We start from the raw sequence: 22,972 nt of genomic DNA, 5'->3' as shown, positions 1-22,972 counted from the left end.
TGGTGCTGAGAAGAAGAAGGTTTAGTAAATAAGGGGTTTCTGCGGTACGTTCAGGCACACCTTTATGTGAGTTTATCTCTAGGCTATTGTCTGTGTATGATGCATGGTTTCTATTAAGTGCAGCTGGGACATTTACAGTATGCAGCACAAATCTATTCAGTATGAACATCAGGTTATGATGGAAAACCGAACGGCTACGTCTCTGTAGAACCTTTACTACAACACACACTTCACACGTTTTTAAAAGAAAAAGCACCTCTCCTGCAATGGAAAAATACCTCTTTATTCGATGTGCATGCCAGGGTCTCAGAAATGTCCGCTCCTGGTGGGCAGGCAGTGACAACAGCAGATAAGCTGTTCCCATGTTAAGCCTGTTTTCCATATCCTTTATCAGGACGAGGATTATTAAATATAAGTTTTAAACAATTTCTTAACGAATTCCAGGATTTTGGATTAGAAACTAATTGACCTGACGTTATCTGGTGTTGGCTAGCTGCAGGAAATTCAGCCCAGATGTGAGGGACATTTGATTGTCTCACTTTTAAGAGTCACTATCAGTGTTCAATGAAAAACATTCTCACACATGGCAAAGGATTGCATCCGTTACTGCAGAATTAAAGATCCAGGCAAATCATGTGAATATGACTATAGGCGCATTTTTATAACAGAGAGGGATGAAGGAGACTTTACATTTGGGCCCATTCACATGATTAGGCCAGGTACTGCATCACAGAGCTGAATATTTATTTATTCTTGGCATGCGAGCCGAGAGATGGTGGAATAACGCAGGTAGGGTTATACCTTCAGGCAGGCAGACTGAGTGTGGTGTTACAGGAGGCTGGCGCTGCACTACGACAGCTGTTGGGTTCACTCCAGTGCAGCTGGAAATGAGACACTTATGCACATAACAGACGCAAACGACGGCACTGGCTCCTTTGCCCGAAGTGGATGGAGATGAAGTGGTCTGCCAGGACGCTCAGGCAGCAGAGCCCGGATTGATGGTCAGATGTTTGTTCTAGTCCCTATGGAAAAAAAAAAAAAAAAAAGCACAGTGTTTACATGATCAGGGACAGAGAGTGGACCCAGCCAACTCACCGAGGGAATTCAAAACACTGTATCCCAAAAGGGCACCATGAAGAGAAAAAAGCTGCAGTCCATAAATGGATAAAGCAGGAGTGAGGTTATTATTGGGAACAATGGAGCTGCTGACTGGGATCTGGAGCTGTCAAAGAAACAAAATGAATTCATTCAAATGAATCTAGCCTTTACATGTCGATCGACTGCTCTAAAAACTCCAATCGTTCTCATTTCATCGTGCGGCCCGTGCGTCAGGCTACTTTGTTGTGGTTAAGCAGTAAATGTCTGAGATTTAGGGTTGGCCGCTCTGTAAAAGATGCAGCCCTGTGATAATAAATCAATACAGCCTAATGCTAAGAGAGCGTAAACATTTATCTCACACCATTTCCCAGTGTAAGTGTTGAAGTACTGAAGTGCCTGTGAAAGGTGAAAGGACACTTATTCCTGGCTTTTATCCTGCCAACAGTTGTCAAACGTCAAATGAGCTCATAGCTGCATTAGCACAGCAGGAGAAGGAGGAGGAGGAGAACCATCCAACTTGAAATTTAAAGTTAGACAGAGAAGGGTTACACAGATTACAATAGCCAAAACATTTTAAAATACTCCTCTCTGAGACCAACCGCAGGATTTAAAGCTGTTACGCTCTTAGACGATGCAGTTTCTCCAGATGCGTTCGTGACCTCGCAGACCGGCGATGTGCCGCATCCAGCCTTCTACTTCAATCGTTTTTCATTTCTAACCTGAGGCTTCCCACGGTGCTCTCACTAAACAAATGGTTTCCTTTGTCATTATTAAAGGACAGCTGAGAAATCTCTCAGCTGGTCAAATAGACACAGACAAAAAAGTGCGCAGAGATCGTGTCTCGGTCGATAAGTAAGATCATTTTAGTGGTCTAACAAACTTTAAAAACAGACACATTTCTGAAACATCAAACACTGGCATTGCATGCTATCACTCATATCTCATATCCTGTTGTGGGACTGACATTTACACCCGTGGTCCGAGAAAGTAAAGCCTCATTATCCAAACTCCCTGTGAAGCAGATGCCTCATTTAGTTCATGTGACTCGGTTTTCTCTCTTTCCTGTTTTCTGACTATATGTAGACAAAACGAATTAGCCAAGACCCCAAATACAGATGAACAGTCTGTACATAGTCAGATCAACCTCTCCACCCAGAGATTGCCTCACCGATCCCTGACACTTGTTGGGGATTAGAACTGTCCGAATAAAGTCAATAGTACACGAGATATTTATCTCTTCTGGAACTGTGTTTTAATCAAATGGTCTTCTTAGATAAATCAGACATTCCTGCCCACCATTAATCATGAGCTGAACTAAGCCTCACAGTTTACAGTAAAATGAAGCATGCCCATTCAAATCTGAATAACAGCCTCTTGGCTTCAGTCCAGCAGCAGCTTTTTTGCTTCAAATGTTACATGTGCCATTCACATGTTTGTGTACGCATTGTCAGGAAGCTCGGGACGCTCTTGCCAAAGCAACTGCGACACACATGCATATTCAAGTCCGTGATACATTTATCATTACAGCATAGAGGGAGAATGTGTTGCAAATGTTCTTCATTAACTGATGTGAGTGGAATTAGAATCAATTGTAATCCAATAAATTGTTAAGACATGTGCTTTCTAAAGTTTCCATGTTTTATAATGTTTCCCAAGTGGTTACTAACTGCTGCAGTTAATTCTGCTTATATTATGAGGCAGAAATATCTTCGGATTTCCTCACGCTTCATCCATATCATTCACTATCTTAAAAACGTACCTACTCTCACTTTTCTGTTTTATTTTCCCCTCTTTCTTTCTTCCTTCCTTCATTTTTCTCAGATATCTCACAGATTCACTTTTCACTGCACAGCTCCATCATTTCCCACTCCCTCCTCTTCTCCCTCCCACCTTTCCTCCTTCGCTGCGCTTCTCACAAACTGAGGTGGGTGTTTTTACACTCTCTCCCTCCTCTCCCTTCACTCTTTGCTCTCAGGCTGCAATGAGGTTAACAGCCCTGTGCGTATGTGGGACCCTGCTGGCCTTCTCAAGTCTTTCTTGGATCACAGCAGACTCTGATGAAGGAATACTCCTTGTGGATAAAGGATTTGGTCCCTGCACTGTAACACTGACGCCTGGGGGGCAGTGCAGACAGGTGCAGCATGAGAACACGTGCCCTTACTTACTCACTTTGCCACCGCTGAGGATTCACCTGCCACAGCAGCTCAAAGAGCTGGAGAAGATCGTGGAGGACCTGCAGAAGCTGAAGGACAGTGTGGATGAACTGCGGGAGATCTGCGCAGACTGTACAGTAAGCCAAACTGAGAGAGAGTGTGGAAGGCACAGAGAGAATGAGCGTGAGACGCTGAGTGAGGAGACGGATAGACGTGAGGATGACAGAAACTGGGTGAATGAGAGACTTCAAGAGAATGGTTTTAAACAAGAGTGCAGCACAGTCAGTGTTATGGAAGGAGATGGAGACTCGGAAAAAACAGGCACTCTGGAAGAGAAAGAAAGAAAGAAATGGGAGACAGAAAGAGAGAGCAATGGAGGACTCATAAAAGAAACTCTGACAGAAGTGCTGGAAACTGACGGAACAACTCAATCAGACAGAGGAAAAGGAAAGGACAAAGTAGTTCCAACAAAGGTAACAACTGGTGGTGTAAATGAGGGAACAGTAGGAGAAAAGGTTGCTGACAAAAACAATAGGCAGGGGGAGAGAGACAGAAATAAAGACACCGCCGGAGAAGAGAATTCAAAGGGATATCAAGAGAATAATCTGGAGCATGGAAAAGAAAGAAAGACTTTCACTAATGTAAATAAAACTGAAGAAAGTGGTCATCACGTGTGGCAAGATAAAACAGAGGAAACAGAGACCCAAACTGCAGCCAGTGATAGGATAAAGATCTCAGAGAACCATGATGAGAATACAAATCAGGAGCAAGAGCAGAGCAGGGAGGAGAAGAAAAAGGAAATGGAAAAGAGAGTACAAGTAGAGCAAAATAATGAGGAACGAAAACAGACCGAAAAAATCAGGCACACTGAAAAAGAAAAGCGTATAAAAGAGGGGGGCGAGGGCAGAGAGACGGGAAAGGAGATCAAAACAGAAGACGAAGAGACAGAGAGTGGAGAGGGAGACGATAGAGAATTACCATCCAGCGAAGCAACTAAAAGGACAGACTTTGTTTCAATCAGCCCAACTCCTCACTCTACAATTAATATAGCTCTAGGGCTAGACTCTGTGGACTCGAATGAAGCTACGTCATCTATTCCATCTCCCCCAATGCCCAGCTCCACCTTGCATTATATCACAGATGTCAGTCACGAGATAACAACCCAAAACACAGGCCTTGTAGCAGCTGGGATTTCTAAGCCTCCAAAAGCTGATGCAAATACTCACACAGAAACTACAATGAGCACAGGGAGTGGACAACACATAACCAATCAAACTACTACATCCAGGTCAGGCCTCCACAGTCACATTAGTTCAACTACGACAACTACAGTCACCACAGCTCATCATCAGGATTTAACTGTAGGAGCTATAGATGACAGCCGCTGGACAGCTAAAAAGAACATCAGCTCAAATACTAAGATTGGAGCAAAACCTCTGCCAGGCCAAGGACCAAAGCCTGGCAAAAGACCAAAATACAACCAAAAGAAGCATCCTTTTCACCACAAACCCAGAATCGACCAAAGACCTAAACCTCAACCTGGCAAAGACCCAAAAGGAGTCGAAACTTCAAAACCTAAGCAAAGAATTCCCCCTCATATTTTACCCACTGATCAAAATTTGAATAACGATTCTATACCTAAATATGGCCAAAATTATACATCTGATCAAAACAAGTTACCTACTCAAAAGTCAAAACCTAATGAAAAGACTGTGACTCCTATTTGGACACCTCCGCCACATCACAGACCTCAGAATGCAAACACGGCCGGATCTGATGAATATCCTGATCAAGTTACTGCTACTAATCAAACCGAGATTGAACCGAAATCCGAGAAGGGAATAGTCCATAATCCAAAAACTGAGAAGCCGGACCAAAATCAAAAAATAGAAAAATGGTCAAAAGGTGGAGAAAAAACAACAACTGACCAAAAACCTGGCTACAGTGGGACATCTGATGAAAATCCAACGCAAGTGTCTTATTTTAATCAAGATTCAACACCGCGAAAGAAGACCACACCTGATCTAACGAAAACACCCCCCAACCAAAAGTCTAAAATCACGCAGATCATCCCTACAAAACAAAAACCTGTCCAAGAGCCTGAATCAAAAGAAAGTCCAACAGCTAGCTACACAGAAAAAGCTAAACAAAATGAGACATCTGATGAAAATCCCTTGCATGTGTCTAATTCTAATCAGGATTCAACACCGCGAAAGAAGACCACACCTGATCTACCAAAAACACCCCCTAAGGAAAAGCCTAAAACCAGACAGAACATCCCTACAAAACCAAAACCTGTCCAAGAGCCTGAATCAAAAGAAAGTCCAACAGCTAGCTATGCAGAAAAAGCTAAACAAAATGAGACATCTGATGAAAATCCATCACAAGTGCCTTATTCTAATCAAGATCCCATATCTGGAAAGAAGACTACACCAGATCTACCAAAAACACCCCCCAACCAAAAGCCTAAAATCACCCAGATCATCCCTACAAAACCCAAACATGTCCAAGAGCCTGAATCAAAAGAAAGTCCAACAGCTAGCTACACAGAAAAACCTGAACAAAAGCAGACATCTGATGAAAATCCCTCACAAGTGTCTAATTCTAATCAAGATTCAACACCGCGAAAGAAGACCATGCCTGATCTAATGAAAACACTCCCTAACGAAAAGCCTAAAACCAGACAGAACATCCCTACAAAACCCAAACCTGTCCAAGATCGTGAATCAAAAGAAAGTCGAACAGCTAGCTACACAGAAAAAGCTAAACAAAATGAGACATCTGATGAATATCCCTCGCATGTGTCTAATTCTAATCAGGATTCAACACCGCGAAAGAAGACTACAACTGATCTACTGAAAACACCCCCTAAGGAAAAGCCTAAAACCAGACAGAACATCCCTACAAAACCAAAACCTGTCCAAGAGCCTAAATCAAAAGTAAGTCCAACAGCTAGCTATGCAGAAAAAGCTAAACAAAATGAGACATCTGATGAAAATCCAATGCAAGTGTCCTATTCTAATCAAGATCCCATATCTGGAAAGAAGACTATACCTGATCTACCAAAAACACCCCCCAACCAAAAGCCTAAAACCAGACAGAACATCCCTACAAAACCCAAACATGTCCAAGAGCCTGAATCAAAAGAAAGTCCAACAGCTAGCTACACAGAAAAACCTAAACAAAAGGAGACATCTGATGAAAATCCCTCACAAGTGTCTAATTCTAATCAAGATTCAACACCGCGAAAGAAGACTACACCTGATCTACTGAAAACACCCCCTAAGGAAAAGCCTAAAACCAGACAGAACATCCCTACAAAACCCAAACCTGTCCAAGAACCTGAATCAAAAGTAAGTCCAACAGCTAACTATGCAGAAAAAGCTAAACAAAATGAGACATCTGATGAAAATCCAATGCAAGTGTCCTATTCTAATCAAGATCCCATATCTGGAAAGAAGACTATACCAGATCTACCAAAAACACCCCCCAACCAAAAGCCTAAAACCAGACAGAACATCCCTACAAAACCAAAACCTGTCCAAGAGCCTAAATCAAAAGAAAGTCTAACAGCTAGCTATGCAGAAAAAGCTAAACAAAATGAGACATCTGATGAAAATCCATCGCAAGTGCCTTATTCTAATCAAGATCCCATATCTGGAAAGAAGACTACACCAGATCTACCAAAAACACCCCCCAACCAAAAGCCTAAAATCACCCAGATCATCCCTACAAAACCCAAACATGTCCAAGAGCCTGAATCAAAAGAAAGTCCAACAGCTAGCTACACAGAAAAACCTAAACAAAAGCAGACATCTGATGAAAATCCCTCACAAGTGTCTAATTCTAATCAAGATTCAACACCGCGAAAGAAGACTACACCTGATCTACTGAAAACACCCCCTAAGGAAAAGCCTAAAACCAGACAGAACATCCCTACAAAACCCAAACCTGTCCAAGAACCTGAATCAAAAGTAAGTCCAACAGCTAACTATGCAGAAAAAGCTAAACAAAATGAGACATCTGATGAAAATCCATCGCAAGTGCCTTATTCTAATCAAGATCCCATATCTGGAAAGAAGACTACACCAGATCTACCAAAAACACTCCCCAACCAAAAGCCTAAAATCACCCAGATCATCCCTACAAAACCCAAACATGTCCAAGAGCCTGAATCAAAAGAAAGTCCAACAGCTAGCTACACAGAAAAACCTAAACAAAAGCAGACATCTGATGAAAATCCCTCACAAGTGTCTAATTCTAATCAAGATTCAACACCGCGAAAGAAGACTACACCTGATCTACTGAAAACACCCCCTAAGGAAAAGCCTAAAACCAGACAGAACATCCCTACAAAACCCAAACCTGTCCAAGAACCTGAATCAAAAGTAAGTCCAACAGCTAGCTATGCAGAAAAAGCTAAACAAAATGAGACATCTGATGAAAATCCATCGCAAGTGTCCTATTCTAATCAAGATCCAACATCTGGAAAGAAGACCACACCTGATCTACTGAAAACACCCCCTAAGGAAAAGCCTAAAACCAGACAGAATGTCCCTACAAAACCCAAACTTGTCCAAGAGCCTGAATCAAAAGAAAGTCCAACAGCAAGATACACAGAAAAACCTAAACAAAATGAGACATCTGATGAAAATCCCTCACATGTGTCTAATTCTAATCAAGATTTAATAACTGGAAAGAAGACCATGCCTGATTTACTGAAAACACCCCCCAACCAAAAGCCTAAAACCAGCCAGAACATTCCCGTGAAACCTAAACCCACCCAAACGTCTGAATCAAAAGACAGTCCAACAGCTAGCTACACAGAAATACCTAACCAAAGGGAGACATTTGATGAAAATCTCTCATACATCTCCAATTCTACTCAAGATTCAACATCTGGAAAAAAGACCATGCCTGATCTACCAAAAACACCTGGCAACCAAAAGCCTAAAATCACCCAGATCATCCCTACAAAACCCAAACCTGTCCAAGAGCCTGAATCAAAAGAAAGTCCGACAGCTAGTTATGCAGAAAAAGCTAAACAAAATGAGACATCTGATGAATATCCCTCACACGTCTCTAATTCTAATCAAGATCCAACATTTGGAAAGAAGACCATATCGGATCTAATGAAAACACCCCCCAACCAAAAGCCTAAAGCCAGACAGAAGATCTCCACAAAACCCAAACCTGTCCAAGAGCCTGAATCAAAAGAAAGTCCAACAGCTAGCTACACAGAAAAACCTAAACAAAAGGAGACATCTGATGAAAATCCATCACACATGTCTAATTCTAATCAAGATCCAACACCAGGAAAGAAAACCATGCCTGAGATCATGAAAACACCCCCCAACCAACCTGGGACAAGCTTCAAGCCAAAACCGAATGTAAGGCCCAAAACTGGCCCCAAACCACCAGAAACCAGTCACAACTTTAAAACACCTAAGCTTGGAGAAACGCCTAATCTGAATGCCAAGCCTGCACCAAGGCTTCCCTTCATTTACCGACCACGAAGCATGCCTACAGTTAGGCCAGGAGCACCACCAGTTCAAAGGCCAAAACCAGCAGTGCAACCAAAGCTAAGTCCAAAGACCAAAACAGATCCACCTAACATCAGCTGGACTACTTCAGATCACACCCAAACCTCTCAAATCAACACGCCTTCTACATCTGGCCCCATAAAGCATACTGCTGAAGTGACTCATTCCCCAGGGGACAGAGAGTTCAATCCCAGTCTAAGTAAAACTGTCACTCCAGGTCCAAAGACCTCCAACAGTCTGGAAAATGGAGCCTTCCCTCACCTTCAAAGTCAGCCTAAAGATTCCACTATGAGCCCAAACAACAGGATTGTGTCTGATCTGAGGCCACAAACAGCCAGTCAACCAGCATCAATCCCAATGACAACAAAACCAAACAAAATCATCAGTGGGATCCTCACAAGTGTTATCCCTAGCACCACTCCAGGATCCTCAAAGTCAAAGACAAATTCTGGCTCAGACACACAAACTGAGAAACATCACAAGATGGAAGAAATAGCTCCTGCATTCTCTACATCTCCTTCTCCCATATCTCACACCATCTCTCCACCCAGCCCTGACTTCAGGTCAACAACTGCGACCACCCCTGGCCCCAAGCACCCCGAGCTCGCTGCCGAGGCTTCCACTCCCAGTGCACGTGAGTTACGAGTGAAAATCAACCAGGTGGCTGCTTTCTTCAATAACAGCCTGAGTCCTAATGGCAGACCACCAAACATACACCACAAAGACCACTCAGAAGAGAACCAGGGAGGCATCAGGCCTGACAACACGGACGGCAAACTGCCAACAGACAAACCACCTAAAGGCAAGAGATTCTGTTTTATTCTATCACACTGATCCTGTTTTGTCTCTGTGTGCTTGTGAAATGTAAACTGTTTCTGCCAGTCAGCTGCAAGACATGTTAGTGATCAATGCAGATTATACTGGGCTTGAAATGCGAAGCACGCATACATTCAAGGTCCCAAGGCCGAGAAATGTGCAATGAATTGTGCCACATTAGTATCTGAATGCTTATTGCTTTATTACTACTCAAAAAGACATAAATAAGACCACTAATAATGACTTAAGCTGAAAGGAATTAAGCAATACAATCTCATAGTAAACTCTAATGATCCTCATAATATAATTATGTGGGCAGATTTGTATCATACATCACTGGCTATTATTTGTCAAAGGAGGAATCTGCATGTGTGTGAAATGTGTCGCTCCTAATGAATGTCATGACTAAAGATAAAACCACAACTATGCAAAGACCAACAGCTTTAAACCATCCTTTTGTGGAGAGCTGTTTACAGAGAGTGAACTCAACAAGTGGCTATTTTTCCCCCAGCAATTAATTAAAATAACATTTACCAGCATCCATGACATCATAGAGTAAAAACAGAAGGTTAATAGGATTTTAAATGCACGCTTTTCTTTCTCTAACTGCCTGTTATTGCCTCATTTCACCTTCTTTTTAAAAGTCAGGAGGAAAATATAGGAAAGTTGGACTAGACAATCAATTATTTTAAAGGTGAAATTATTAAACTTCCTTCACGTGTATGCCTCCAACACCATTTCTGTTTTAAACGATATCTTTTCATCTACCGTGGAGGTCCACTTTGAAGGCCCTCACACACAGTAACTCTTTTTATGGTGGAAAAGCCACTGACCTGATGCACTCGTGACCTCAGCCAGCTCATTTCACGAATAAATCCCAGCTGCGAGATGATAATATCACCTGGAATATGAGAGAGAGAAGATGAGAGAAAACAGGGCTTAAATAAATCAGGGCTTACTGGCTTTTTAAGAAATGTGTCATTTCTTCCATTGTGTTACAGTTACCATGCTACCGAGAGACTGCTCAGATCACCTGCTCAGGGGAAAAACAAAAAGCGGGCTTTACCTGGTGACCCCTGACCTCCGCACTAGTAGCTTCTCGGTGTACTGTGAGATGGAGCAGGAGGGTGGAGGGTGGACAGTCCTGCAGCGCCGCCAGGACGGCAGCGTGAACTTCAACCGCACCTGGGCAGAATACCAATCCGGCTTCGGGGAGCTTGACAGAGGGGAGTTTTGGCTGGGCAACAACATCATCCACCTGCTGACCCGCGACAGGGAGATGGTGCTGCGGGTGGAGCTGGAGGATTTTGACGGGTTGACGGGGTATGCGCAGTACGAGCAGTTCAAGGTGGCCAGCGAACGCCTGCGCTATAGACTGACAGTAGGCAGTTACTCGGGCACCGCAGGTAATGCTCTCCGCTTCAGCAAAAAGTACGATCACAGCAACAGGGCGTTCACCACGCCGGACAAGGACCACGACCGCTACCCCTCCGGGAACTGCGGGGCCTACTACAGCTCCGGCTGGTGGTTTGACGCCTGCATGAGCGCAAACCTTAACGGGAGATATTACGACGGGAGGTACAAAGGTGTGCGGAATGGGATTTTCTGGGGGACATGGCACAACATATTATCAGAGTACTACCCCACCAATGAGAGACAGTCTTTTAAGAGAGTGAGGATGATGATCAGACCTAAAGACTTTGTGCCATAAGATGTGCTGGGGAAAGAAAACAAGGGTTTAAATACCATCGTCAACGATAAGCCCGCAGGATACTCCATAAAAGTTTAATGAAATCTAGTGTACGCTCCACACTATTTAACCAGTAAGGCAATACTGCCGCCCTGTGGTGTTTTCTATAATGTGTTGTTTACAATAACAGGATGTATATACTAGTGACAAAAGCAGGGTTGCCTAGTTTCTTTTATAACCTTTCCATAATAAAGTGATAACATTGCTTTTGTCGAGAGGGGAATTTGAAAATGAAGGAAATCTTCATGTGAAGAGTTATTTTTCTACCAGTGATATGAATCCAAGGTGACCAGGTGCCCCACTTCACGGCATGTTTATCCTTTTGCCCCTCTCCACTCCAACCAAGGCCCCGCATTTTAAGAAACATGTGGCGATCCGTGGATGCGTCCTTATCAAACAGAAATGACAAGTAGGAGTATTAGGACTGTAGAATAAGGAAATATAGGAGTGCACAAAGACTAGAAAGCTCGTTACATACGCATCGGTTTCAAATAAATCGTCATTCCTATCACACCGATGCCAACCCTGACACCAGCATAGTTTTGTGTAATTATTTGTATTTATTTCGTCAGTAACAAAACAAATGGTTTGCCCCACATGTAGTATGTTGGGATCTGGTCACCGTGACGGGTATGTAGCATAAGAGACTTTTATTACATGTACTGGAAGGGCAGTTCATAGATTGAAGCTGTCTGTGGTGTGTTGAATGCTTTTGTTTTGTTAAAATGAATAAAATGAGTTTACAGAAGCATTTGCATTCAGTTCGTTTTCCTCTGTAATAATCAGCAGCACAGATTAGCCAAAATCCAATAACAAATATAGCTAAATTAAAAATAACTAGAAGTGCAACACCAGGGTCTTCCGACTCATGACGGGCTGCTCCACCTCCACCATATTAGGCTTCGGTAACAGGGGTCCAAACTCATTTTTTTCCTACACCCTTTGCGACGAACCTAACGTCACTTCCGACCTGATAGCGTAATCCTACTGATTGGACAGGACCGGTAGAGGGGAGGTTCTAAGTTTGCGCCGTTTACGCAAGACTCTACATCCGGTTTGTTAAGCGTATGAGAGTGACACGGAGCAACACCAGAAGTCAATTACTTTCCCTTCAACCCAAAATCATAAACTTAAATAAAAAGTAAGGTGACGTGGAAAAGTATGATTTTTAATATTGGACAGTCCACAGAGCATAGAGAGTAGCAGAGGTTTTGGAAAGCTTGAGCTTAGTGCAAAGCAAATATGATGTTTCTTTTGAAAGATTGTTTAGAAATATTCAATAAAGTTTGTCAGCCGATTCCTGGCAATAGGTCCTGTTACGCTGACTTTGTGTCAGCACCTGAGAAATTACTAGTAGATTTTGGTATGATCCAAAATTTTAATGACCATCAAATCCCTGTGATTAATAATTAGTTAACAAAACGTGCTAATTATGTGCTATAGACTATAACTAAAATAGACATGACAGTAAACACAAAAAAGGTTCAGATGCTTTTCATAGTGGATGTTTGAGGTATATTTCTCATTAAAACAAATAAATCATTAATTTCACACTGTTCAGTGGACGATACACTGAACTTAGATGATAGAAACAATGTATCGATCCTACAGTGCTACAATGATATGATACCAACATTGGTATCGATAATACTGCTATTTAGATCAATCCGCCCACCTCGAGAAAATTAGTTCAATCCTCTGACGACATCTTTGTGATTAATTAATGCATACAATAAATGACTGGCAGATGCCAGAGTCAGGATTTAATGCGGACCGGATTTGCGAATGTGCCCAGAAAACTGTCTTCCTGAAATAAAAATATTTTTCTGAACCCATAACGAAGCACTTTCTCACTGCAAACCTCAGGACAAGTGTTTCTGCTTATAACATAAACATATTGCACAGAAAGGTAAATGAATAAGAGTTTAGTGTTGAAAGAGCTATTACCGAGGTGCTGTAAACACAGTATATACAGTTTTTAGGATCTCTTGTGCACATATTTTTCATGAAGCTTTTAATCTGAAATGTCATACCGGAAACGTTTTGTCTTGCGCGGATCTCGAGTGAATGGCGTGTTTATAGTGTGTCTTGTGGCTACAGTCAGGCGTGGATTAGTTGATTTACCGAGATGTTTTGGGGATCAGCAGGTCAGCGGGGGTCTGTCGGGCTTCTCCGCTGCTGGTCCCTGACGGTCAGCCCCAAGACTCTCACACCCACCCGGTGTCCTCTGCACACTCCACGCTCGCTCTCGTTCTCTGCCCCTCTAAAGTCTCCTGCTCATGAAGAGGTGAAGCAGCCTCTGAGGCGGTGGGATCTGTCAGTGAGCCCCTTCACCACGGTGCGCGCACAGATAGGCTGCAACATATCCATCCACCCGCTGGACCCGCACACCTACCCCGAGGCTGATCGAGCCTTCATAACAGTCCACGGGCCAGACAAGGAGCAGGAAGTCAGTCTGGACCGGTTAAAGGTCCACTATGATGACCGGAGCAAAGAGCTCCTAATATCCGCTGAGACGGTGGACAGCGACGTGTCCATCGAAATGTCTGCACCCCTCAAAAGCAGTGAGTGTGTCTATGACAGGGGATCCACACTAAAGTGATTCTGCGCTCTGCGTCTTTGAATAATTTCTGTATGTGAAATTTTGTCAGATCTCTTCATTACTACTCAAGGAAAGGGAAGCGTGCAAGTTAAGAATATGGAGTGTGATATCTGCAAGGTGCGAACAGAAAAGGGGAACTGCCTGCTGCACTCTGTCAAGGTGGGTATTGGCAACACATGTCAGGCCTGCAATTAGTCGGTCCTACTTGTTGGAGCAATTTACCCACACTATGTCTTTCTCCAGCCTGCTTATGTTACAAAGACAAAGCCAAACCACACACTCTTCTGCTAAAACAGCTCGGCCCTGACCTTCATCTATCAAAACATTTACTGACTGTGACTGTTGATCCTTAAACACTTGAGCTGAAGGCAAGTGGACTTCTTCACTGGCCTGTGAATCAGGTTGTAATTCAATTAAACTGATTTTCCATGTATTTTACCTGAAATTACGATGCATTTAAAATTCAAGATTCAAAATTCAAGTTTATACAGGAACGAAGAAATAATTATACTCCAAGCAGTTTTAAGTAATGTGTAGTTTCTGGGTATTTTAGTGAAAAGACAAACAAAATTTCCCCATCTTACACTGTAAATGCCCTGCACCTTTATATTGTAGTGGCTTCACCTTGCCTTTTTACATTTTGCATGATCCATTATATTGATGTGCATCATGCATGCGCCGCTATTCAGCTGTCCTCTTTTATTTATGGTTCTTATTTGTTTTTGTTTTTTAATGTCTCTGTAAAACCCTTTGAATCACTTTGCTGTTGAATTGAATTGCTATATAAATAAACTTGCCTTGCCTTACATATAAAATATGTCATGAGGACTTGTTTTTTTAACAATCCTGGAAATTATGCACTACTTAAATTACTAATGTAATACTTGAAATGGCTCACAGTATAATTAGTCTTTTTTACGTCAAAATACCTGAAGTTACACCCTTTGGAGGTAGTCCTGAAAATTGTCCTGTGAGTCATTAAGGTCACACCGGTCAAGGTACAAGTTGTTGGAAAGACATCTCAAGACTGGATCACAGGTAGCTGGCAGTTTATGTTGTAGGCCACCACCTTTGTTCAGTGTCAGTTGTCCCTTTACTGTTATTTCAAATCATCTGTCTTCTCTATGCAAACTGTGAGCATCCTGAAAAGAGCGCCCTTTCTCATCTTTTCCTGTCTTATTTCAGGCTCATCAGGTTGAGGTGCAATCCCACGAAGGGCATGTTACAGGTGTGGGCACAATCAATGGCAACGTGGTCATCAGCACTGGGGGAGACAGTGTAAGGATGACTGTTATTTCTACGTGTTAGTCCTTATACTCAGCAGTCATTAGGGGGCAGCAGTACCCTGAAATACGCGTTAGCAGTGTTGAGTTTCATGTTTTCCTTTTTTTTTTTTTGTGGCTATTACTTAAAACAAACAACATCAAAAAAGCTGCGATTATACATCGTGTACATCCCTGTGTAGTGATCAGTTGTACGTTTACAGGCAGTGGATGTCAAGAAGCTCCAGGGCACCAAGATGAATGTGTCAACAGAGCACGGCCCTCTGAAGGTCAAAGCCATCTACGCGGAGTCCACCTGCATCTCATCCCGTTCGGGGAGAGTGAACCTAGGGCACGTGCACGGTGAGCAAAGCGAGCGTCCATCATTCATTTTTAATAAAAACTTGTAGCTTAATGAAATTACATGTGTGGTTATTACGAAAGCCAGAGTCCAATGCAAAGTGAGCCAATAAGCAATTAAATACTTAGACTCTACTACACATTAGATTGTTTAGATTATGATAGTTTAGTTTTTAAGTAAATGTATATATTTTTTGCCAGTGGATAAAAATATCAAATGAAGATCTCATTGCCAGCTATTGATCCCAACAGTGTGTGAAATTGGAACAAATAGAACCGACCTGAGTGTTAAAATACTGTTGGCAGGTTAACACACAGGCAATAATAATCTAAAGTAACACAAAATGGGTAAATCTGCACAAAGAGATGACTGAGAACCTTCACAGACACAAAGAGGTTGCTATTTTTTGCACACTATATTACATTGCAGAGATAAGATAAGATAGAACTTTATTAATCCCTCGGGTGGGTTCCTCTGGGAAATTCGACCCAGCAGCACATTTTGTACTCAGCTGCTTTATGTTACTTGCTTGGTAAAGCAGGACTTTGGTATGTCTGGAATCCCGGGCTCGAAGCAGAGGTGATTTTAACTGCAATGTGGTTGTAATTTATCCGCTTATCCAGCTTGTTACTCGTTTCTGAAAAGCTATGAAACAATGTAGTTTTAAGAAGACTAATTCTTCAAAGTCAAGATGAGATCAGAGCTTTGTGATGTGTAGTAAGAAAAATGCACCATTGATGCAGACGTTTCCTTTTCTTCCTGATAATGATGAGCCTCAGACTCCAACACATGCATGGAAACAATTATCTTGTTGACTTAGAGCTGCAGGCTTGTGATATCTACAGTCTTAGAAGTGTTATCATTAATTATGTGCTTTCATTAATTAAAGGTGAGACTACTGTGAAGACCGCGTGTGGAGATACAGTTATAGGTGAGCAAGTCGACCGACTGCACATTGCCCTTTATATGGTCTCCGTCAGTGGAAGCAAAACAAAACACCCGAGGCTTTGCTTTTTCAGATGGTTCAAATAGCTTCCTGAAGGTTTCCTCTGACAGCGGAGGCATCGATGTCTACGTGGGAGACGGTGGCAGTGCTGAGCTTCACAGTCAGCAAGGTAAACACACATTACAAGAACAACTTTGTCTTTATTTGACACAACTTTCTTTGTTACATCTTTTGAGTCATATTGTTTTTCTCCTTCGTTCTGTGTCTTACGTAGGAGCGGTGAGCGTGCGTGTGCCGTCCTCATTAAGAGCTGGGGTGAGGCTTTGTGGGACGTCGGTGGATATCAGCCCAGAGGTTGTTCTCCATGGAGTAGAAAACAACACGTCTGAAGGCCACACCACCGTTACTGGTAAGCTCGTAACCTTCTTTATAACGCTTCCCTGTGGCACAGTTAATGCCATATCCTAAAACAAGTAATCCCATACACAATGTTCTGTTCATAATCCGCCTCTGCTTTGTTTTCCTCCTACTTTTATGTGCCCTGTTCTGTGTTTCTTACAGGCTACATGAATGTAGAGTCTCCGGCTAATCAGTGGGTTAAAGCTCAAGCAGACAGAGGCTCCATCAGACTGACCGTACAAAGCTGGTTTGAGTCCCGGAGGCTAGTCAGCTGAATGTCCCGTTTTTTTTCCTAGAATCATAATGATGCATCGCTGAACTGGGACTTAAAAAATGTACAAGAAAGAGCCAAACATTACTGCAGCTGTAAGAGACTGAATGCTTATTTAACGCAGGATATACTGCATTATAATCTGAAGTATATTACAAATGTTCTATGTGTGTAAGAAGCCACTGTACATACAGACTGCAGTGAGATTATGTGTGCACAAAACCGTTGGAGTGTTTTGGATGTTTAAAAAAAAAAAAAAAAAAAAAGTTTTGCTCATATTTTCTTTTCTTTTTTTTTTTTTTGTCCAAGTTTACCGAATGTTACTGGAAGCTACCTCAAACTATGAAAGCACCGTTGAATACCTTGCACCTCTCCACTGTTACCCTTGTGTTCACCTCTAATTAATTATAGAGTCACATATTTGGAAATATTACTTTAAAAATGAATTTTGCAGCTAGCAGCATGTCAGTAGCATGATTGGGTTCAAGTACAACAGTTTACGCAGTTTCCCAGAAGTAAACACGTGCAGAGGTTTACCAATCTGCAAACTGTGGAACGATTTTAGAATAATGTTCCTGAACATAAAATTGTAAATATCTTGAATATTATAAAGAGACTCTGGAGAAATCTCTGTTGCGCAAAGGACAAGGCCAAAAATTGATGCTGGCTGCGCGTGATCTTTGGGCTCTTGGATAGCACCGCATTAAAAACAGAGACGATTCTGTCATGAAAATCAGTACGTGGGCTCAGGAGCCCTTCCAGAAACAGGTCATAGTTTGCAGCGCCATCCAAAAATGCAGGTTAAAGCTCTGTCGTGAAGATAATACAGAAATCCCACTGTCTTCTTTGGACTAAAGCCCATCAAACATGGATTGAGGCAAAGTGAAATACTGTTCTGTGGTCAGACAAATTTAAATTTGTAATTGTTTTTAAAAACTTTTGGATGCTGTATCCTCTGAACTAAAGAGAGGATAGACCATCTGGCTTGTTGTCGGTGCTCGGTTCAAAATCCTGCATCTTTAACAGTATAAGGGTTCATTAGTGACTGATGGCAGCTCGCACACGGAAAAGTACCGTCAACGCTGAAAGATGCATATAGGTTTGCGAACAACATGCACCGCCATTCATTTTCAGGAAGAACTACAAATTTCAGTAAGGCAAGTTCAGCATCTGTTAGAACAGCATGACTTCATAGTAGAAAAGTGCTGAACTGACCCAAAGCCCAGACTTAACTTATTAAAAACATTTGGTGGATCATCATCGTCAGACCCAGCAGTGCCGAGCAGTCAGAATCCTATATCAGTCAAGAATGAGACAACATTCCTCTCCCAGACGTCCAGCAGCTGGTCTCCTCAGTTCTGAGACATTAACAGACTGTTGCTAAAAGAGGAGATGCTACACAGTGGTAAAAATGGCACTCTGTCAAATATGAGATGCTTTTCTGCCATTAAATTCAAATTGAGTAGTGACTCTATAGTGTGGTCCACGCCAAATCCCTTTGGAGTTGTGTCAGGAAGGACATCTGGTATTTAAAATAAATCAGATGGGAATAAGGGAGCAGTAGAAAAAAGCTTCACCATCTATGGGATAAAATGTACATCACCCAAAATTGGAACAGTAAACTTCTAAAGCAGGGGTCTCAAACTTGCGGCCTGGGGCCCACTTGCAGCCCACCTCACCCCTACTTCACGTTTGCAGTTTTGTTATACAATATTTGAAATTAAAAGAAAAAACGAAACACTACATTTTTGGAAATATTTGTGGGAGTTTTCTTGTTTGATTTTGTACTACTTGAAGACTAAAGTGGTCCTCCAATGAGCAGTGGCCCACGACTCATTTAAGTTTGAGTGTTAATTTGGGTTGAACCCAGGACTGTATAGGCGTTGGCTGAATAGCAGTGGTGTTCACCTTGGGGTGTCGGTCAGAACACACAGGACGCACAGATAAAGGTTATACCGTCTTTACTGTGATTCCTCAGCTTAACAGCACAGTACAGCAACACAGTAATGCAACCGCAGGCTTACAGAGTGGTGAGGGGTGTGGGTGTGTGTGGTCTGTGAACAGAACATATACAGAATACTGAATGTAATAAACATCTAAGTCATGAATTATGATGCATTAGCGTTCTTCGAATCTAACCAGAACTACAAATGGGAATTCCTATATGAACATCTACATGCACGAGTTTCATACACTACTCCCAAACCCTTACAGTACATGACATTGATTGCCAATACACCCAACAACAATATATCACAAACACCAAATCGTTTAGCTTACAGCTAGCAGGTATGTAGCATAACAGGTAGCATTAGTAGCATGAACTAGCCACATAGCGAACAGGTCGATACACATTGCACTTCTACATCCACTAAATGTCTAATTGGCATAAAAGACTAAAACTGTCCTTTTCAGGCATGGCTCCACGTCTACTCACAGTTCTTTAGCGACGCACACAACTCACACCGTGTGTAGACACCCCCTGCAGAGTCAGTCTGCCAGGCGGTTCTTGCTATGTGCTAGCTCCAACTCTGATCACTGGAACATGTGCTCAATAGTGCAACTGTGCTCTCTCGCCACAAGGGGGCCCCCCCACACAGCTGACAGCCTTTCCAACATAGCCGCCCCCCAATTTGTGGTGCAAATTGGCCCCATGGAAAGGCTGTTTATACAGACGAGGGCTCCCCCACCTGGTCATCCTCATCCTTGATCGCCGGAAGCACAATCAGACGTACTATAGGCCGGGTGTATGTTTTGTCACGTATCTTCACCTCTGCTGTTCTGGTGTGGCCATCAGAACCAGTAAGAATCTTCGTCACTCTCCCAATCTGCCATGATGCTCTGGGTAGCTGTGGATCCACCAGCAGAACAACCGCTCCCTCTGTTATGTCCTCCATGGGTCTCTGCCACTTCATGCGAGTTTGGAGATTAGGCAAATAGTGTCTGATGAAAGATGACCAGAATCTGTCCACCAGGATTTGCGAATGTCTCCATCTTCGCCTCCCTAGCGCTTCTTCTTCGGGATACACTACCTGAGGTAGGGAGCTGTCAGGCCGCCCCATGAGCAAGTAGTTAGGGGTCACTGGATCGATGTCAGCCACATCAGCAGAAACATAACCTAGGGGTTTGGCATTCAGGATACCCTCGATTTCTGTAAGAACGGTCCTGAGTACTTCCTCACTCACTGTTTGAGAGCCGACAGAGGTGTATAAGGCGTTTTTGATAGAGCGGATTTCTCTTTCCCAAGTGCCTCCAAAGTGGGGTGCTGCAGGTGGGTTGAAGCGGAAACGAACCTGCTGCTTAGCCAGTTTCTGCTGGAGGTCCGGACTCATGATGGAGAACGCCTGCTGGAGCTCCTTTTCCCCTCCTTTGAAGTTTGTCCCCTGATCCGAGTAAACTTCTGCCGGTTTCCCTCTTCTCGCAATGAACCTTCGGAAGGCCATCAGAAAGGAGTCAGTGTCGATGGATGTCAGGAGGTCTATATGGACGGCCCGAGTAGTGAGGCACTTAAACAAAATGCCCCATCGCTTCTCCCTGCGTCTGCCTATCTTGATCCAGAAAGGACCAAAGCAGTCCATGCCAGTCGAATAGAAGGCAGGTTTGAACAGCCTGAGGCGGGCAGGTGGCAGGTCAGCCATTTGCTGAGAAGCTGGGTTTGCCCTCCACCTACGGCAATCCATGCAACTATGTTGGTGCCGCTTAACGGCCTCTCTACCTCGCAGGATCCATACAGTCCGCCGAAGCTCAGCGAATACTCTCTCTGGGCCAGGATGACCGAGACGTGCATCCACATCTTGAATAAGTAGTCTGGTATACACATGGGTGGGATCCAGGACCACAGGGTGTACAACAGACAGATCAAGGCTCTCTGCTCGCCGCAGCCTGCCACCAACCCGGATCAGTCTATGATTGGCATCATACTGCGGTGCTAGGCATAGCAGCCGACTGTTAGCCGGTATAGGTTTGCCTGCTTGTAGTAGGTGGTAGTCCTCTGGGAAACAGTCCATCTGAATCTGTCTCAAGATCTGTTGCTCTGCCTCGGTGTAGGCCCCTGCAGTAGATGAGTTACTCCCAGCTGGGTCACCCTGCATTGCTGCATTTTGAATCTCCTTAGCTGTGGCTTCTACTAATTCTGCCCATGTGTTGAACCGCTGGGCCTCTGGGGTTTGATTACCCGGGGTCGTGTTAGCCATATGACATATGGCAGAGCGTTTTAGCTCGATGCCATCCTCTGGGTCTGATGTACCCAACGATGGGCAGGAGGGCCACTGGTCAGGAGGTAGGAGGAGGAAATCTGGTCCTTGAGTCCACCTATTTGGGCTGGCCAGTTCAGTGAGACTTTTGCCCCTTGTGATGTCATCAGCTGGGTTTCTTGTAGAATCCACATATCGCCAGTCTTTGGGGTTAGTAAGCTCTTGAATTTCTGTAATCCTGGTGCCAACAAACACCTTGAAATGGCAGGATGTGGAATGCAACCAGTTGAGGACAGTGGTTGAATCAGACCACAGCGTACATGTGGTCACCTTGAACGTTAGTTCTGTCTGAAGTAGCTTTGCGAGCTGGGCTCCAGTGAGTGCAGCGCAGAGTTCGAGTCTGGGAATAGATATCTGCTTCCTTGGAGCAACCCGTGATCTGGCCATGAGGAATGACAGCTGCGCATTACCATAATGATCTTCTGATCTCAGGTAAGCCACAGAGCCATAGGCTCGCTCTGATGCATCGCAAAAGATATGTACCTCTCTTGCAATGTCAGATAGATCCATGTGCGGCAGTGTGTAACATCGTGGCAATGTTAACTCTGATAAATGCACCAACTCCCCCTTCCATGTCTTCCACTGGTGCAGCAAATCATGAGGTAACTGGGGGTCATCCCAATCTCGATGCTTGTCCCAGAGTTGCTGTACAATAATCTTGGCCCTGGTGGTGAAGGGAATGATGAACCCAAGTGGGTCGTACTGACTAGCCAGGGTTCGATATATGTTCCTCATAGTGGGCTCTCCATAGTCAATGGGTCGGTGCTTGAGGCTGAGGGTGTCCGTCTCACAGTTCCAGTTCAGTCCCAGGGTTGATTCATGCGCTTCTTGTCGGTCCTGTGACAGCCAGAGTTCCAGTTTGTCTGACCGTGCCTCGGATGGCAGATGACTAATCACTTCTGGCCTATTACTAGCCCACTGCCGAATTTCAAAACCCCCGGAAGCCAGAAGCTGCCGTAGTTTCTTGACCAACTGCTGGGCTTCTTCAATCGATGAAACACTCTGTAGACAGTTGTCCACATAGAAGCACCGTTCGATGGAGAACCTCACCTCCTCTCCTGGTTCACTATGCAGGAGGAAATGCCACTGTAGCGCAAAGGAGGCACAGCAGGGACTACATGTTGTCCCAAAGGGAAGGACTTGCCATTCATAGCTGTGAGGGGGCTCATCCCGATTCATATTGCGCCAAAGAAACCTCAGGAGCGGTTTGTCTTCCGGGAGTAGGCACACCTGGTGGAACATCCCTTTTATGTCACCACTGATGGCAATGCTGTGTTCTCTGAAGCGCAGGAGCACTCCAACCAGAGAAGGGCTCAGGACAGGGCCAGGCAATAGGGACTCGTTCAGGTTAAGTCCCTTGTGTCGAAAAGAGCAATTAAAGACCACTCTATTCTTGCCATTGTGCTGGACCATGTGATGAGGTATGTAGCAACTCTCTTGGCTCTGAGAGGCAACCTCCGGTTGCAGTTTGGCTACGAACCCAGAGGTCACCAACCTTTCAATCTCGTCCATATATGC

The 22,972-nt window shown here is 43.7% G+C and overlaps 2 protein-coding genes and 1 long non-coding RNA gene across 3 annotated transcripts; 2 read left to right on the top strand and 1 right to left on the bottom strand.

Moving 5' to 3' along the window:
* Positions 1 to 262: 262 nt before the first annotated feature.
* Positions 263 to 13,820, bottom strand: LOC146569534 (uncharacterized). The gene is made up of 4 exons (XR_014893344.1): positions 13,485 to 13,820; positions 10,677 to 11,748; positions 10,444 to 10,511; positions 263 to 1,022 (listed from the first exon to the last, which is right to left on the bottom strand). It is a non-coding gene; the product is annotated as an uncharacterized LOC146569534 (long non-coding RNA).
* On the top strand, positions 3,000 to 12,108 carry LOC146569535 (uncharacterized). The gene is made up of 2 exons (XM_085281872.1): positions 3,000 to 9,596; positions 10,612 to 12,108. The coding sequence occupies exons 1-2, from the start codon at positions 3,080 to 3,082 to the stop codon at positions 11,319 to 11,321; spliced, it is 7,227 nt and encodes a 2,408-aa protein (XP_085137998.1). The 5' UTR covers positions 3,000 to 3,079; the 3' UTR covers positions 11,322 to 12,108.
* Positions 13,424 to 19,315, top strand: fam185a (family with sequence similarity 185 member A). The gene is made up of 8 exons (XM_085281891.1): positions 13,424 to 13,924; positions 14,012 to 14,121; positions 15,148 to 15,240; positions 15,449 to 15,587; positions 16,475 to 16,516; positions 16,605 to 16,700; positions 16,806 to 16,940; positions 17,093 to 19,315. The coding sequence occupies exons 1-8, from the start codon at positions 13,489 to 13,491 to the stop codon at positions 17,203 to 17,205; spliced, it is 1,164 nt and encodes a 387-aa protein (XP_085138017.1). The 5' UTR covers positions 13,424 to 13,488; the 3' UTR covers positions 17,206 to 19,315.
* Positions 19,316 to 22,972: the final 3,657 nt, after the last annotated feature.

The sequence above is a fragment of the Mchenga conophoros genome, linkage group LG7, assembly GCF_057382185.1.
Source record: "Mchenga conophoros isolate Kocher_MC1m ecotype Shallow Benthic linkage group LG7, M_conophoros_male_GT1.1, whole genome shotgun sequence".
Lineage (NCBI taxonomy): Eukaryota > Metazoa > Chordata > Actinopteri > Cichliformes > Cichlidae > Mchenga > Mchenga conophoros.
The sequence above is the reverse complement of the archived record's forward strand: the minus strand, read 5'-3'. Positions and strand labels throughout refer to the sequence as shown.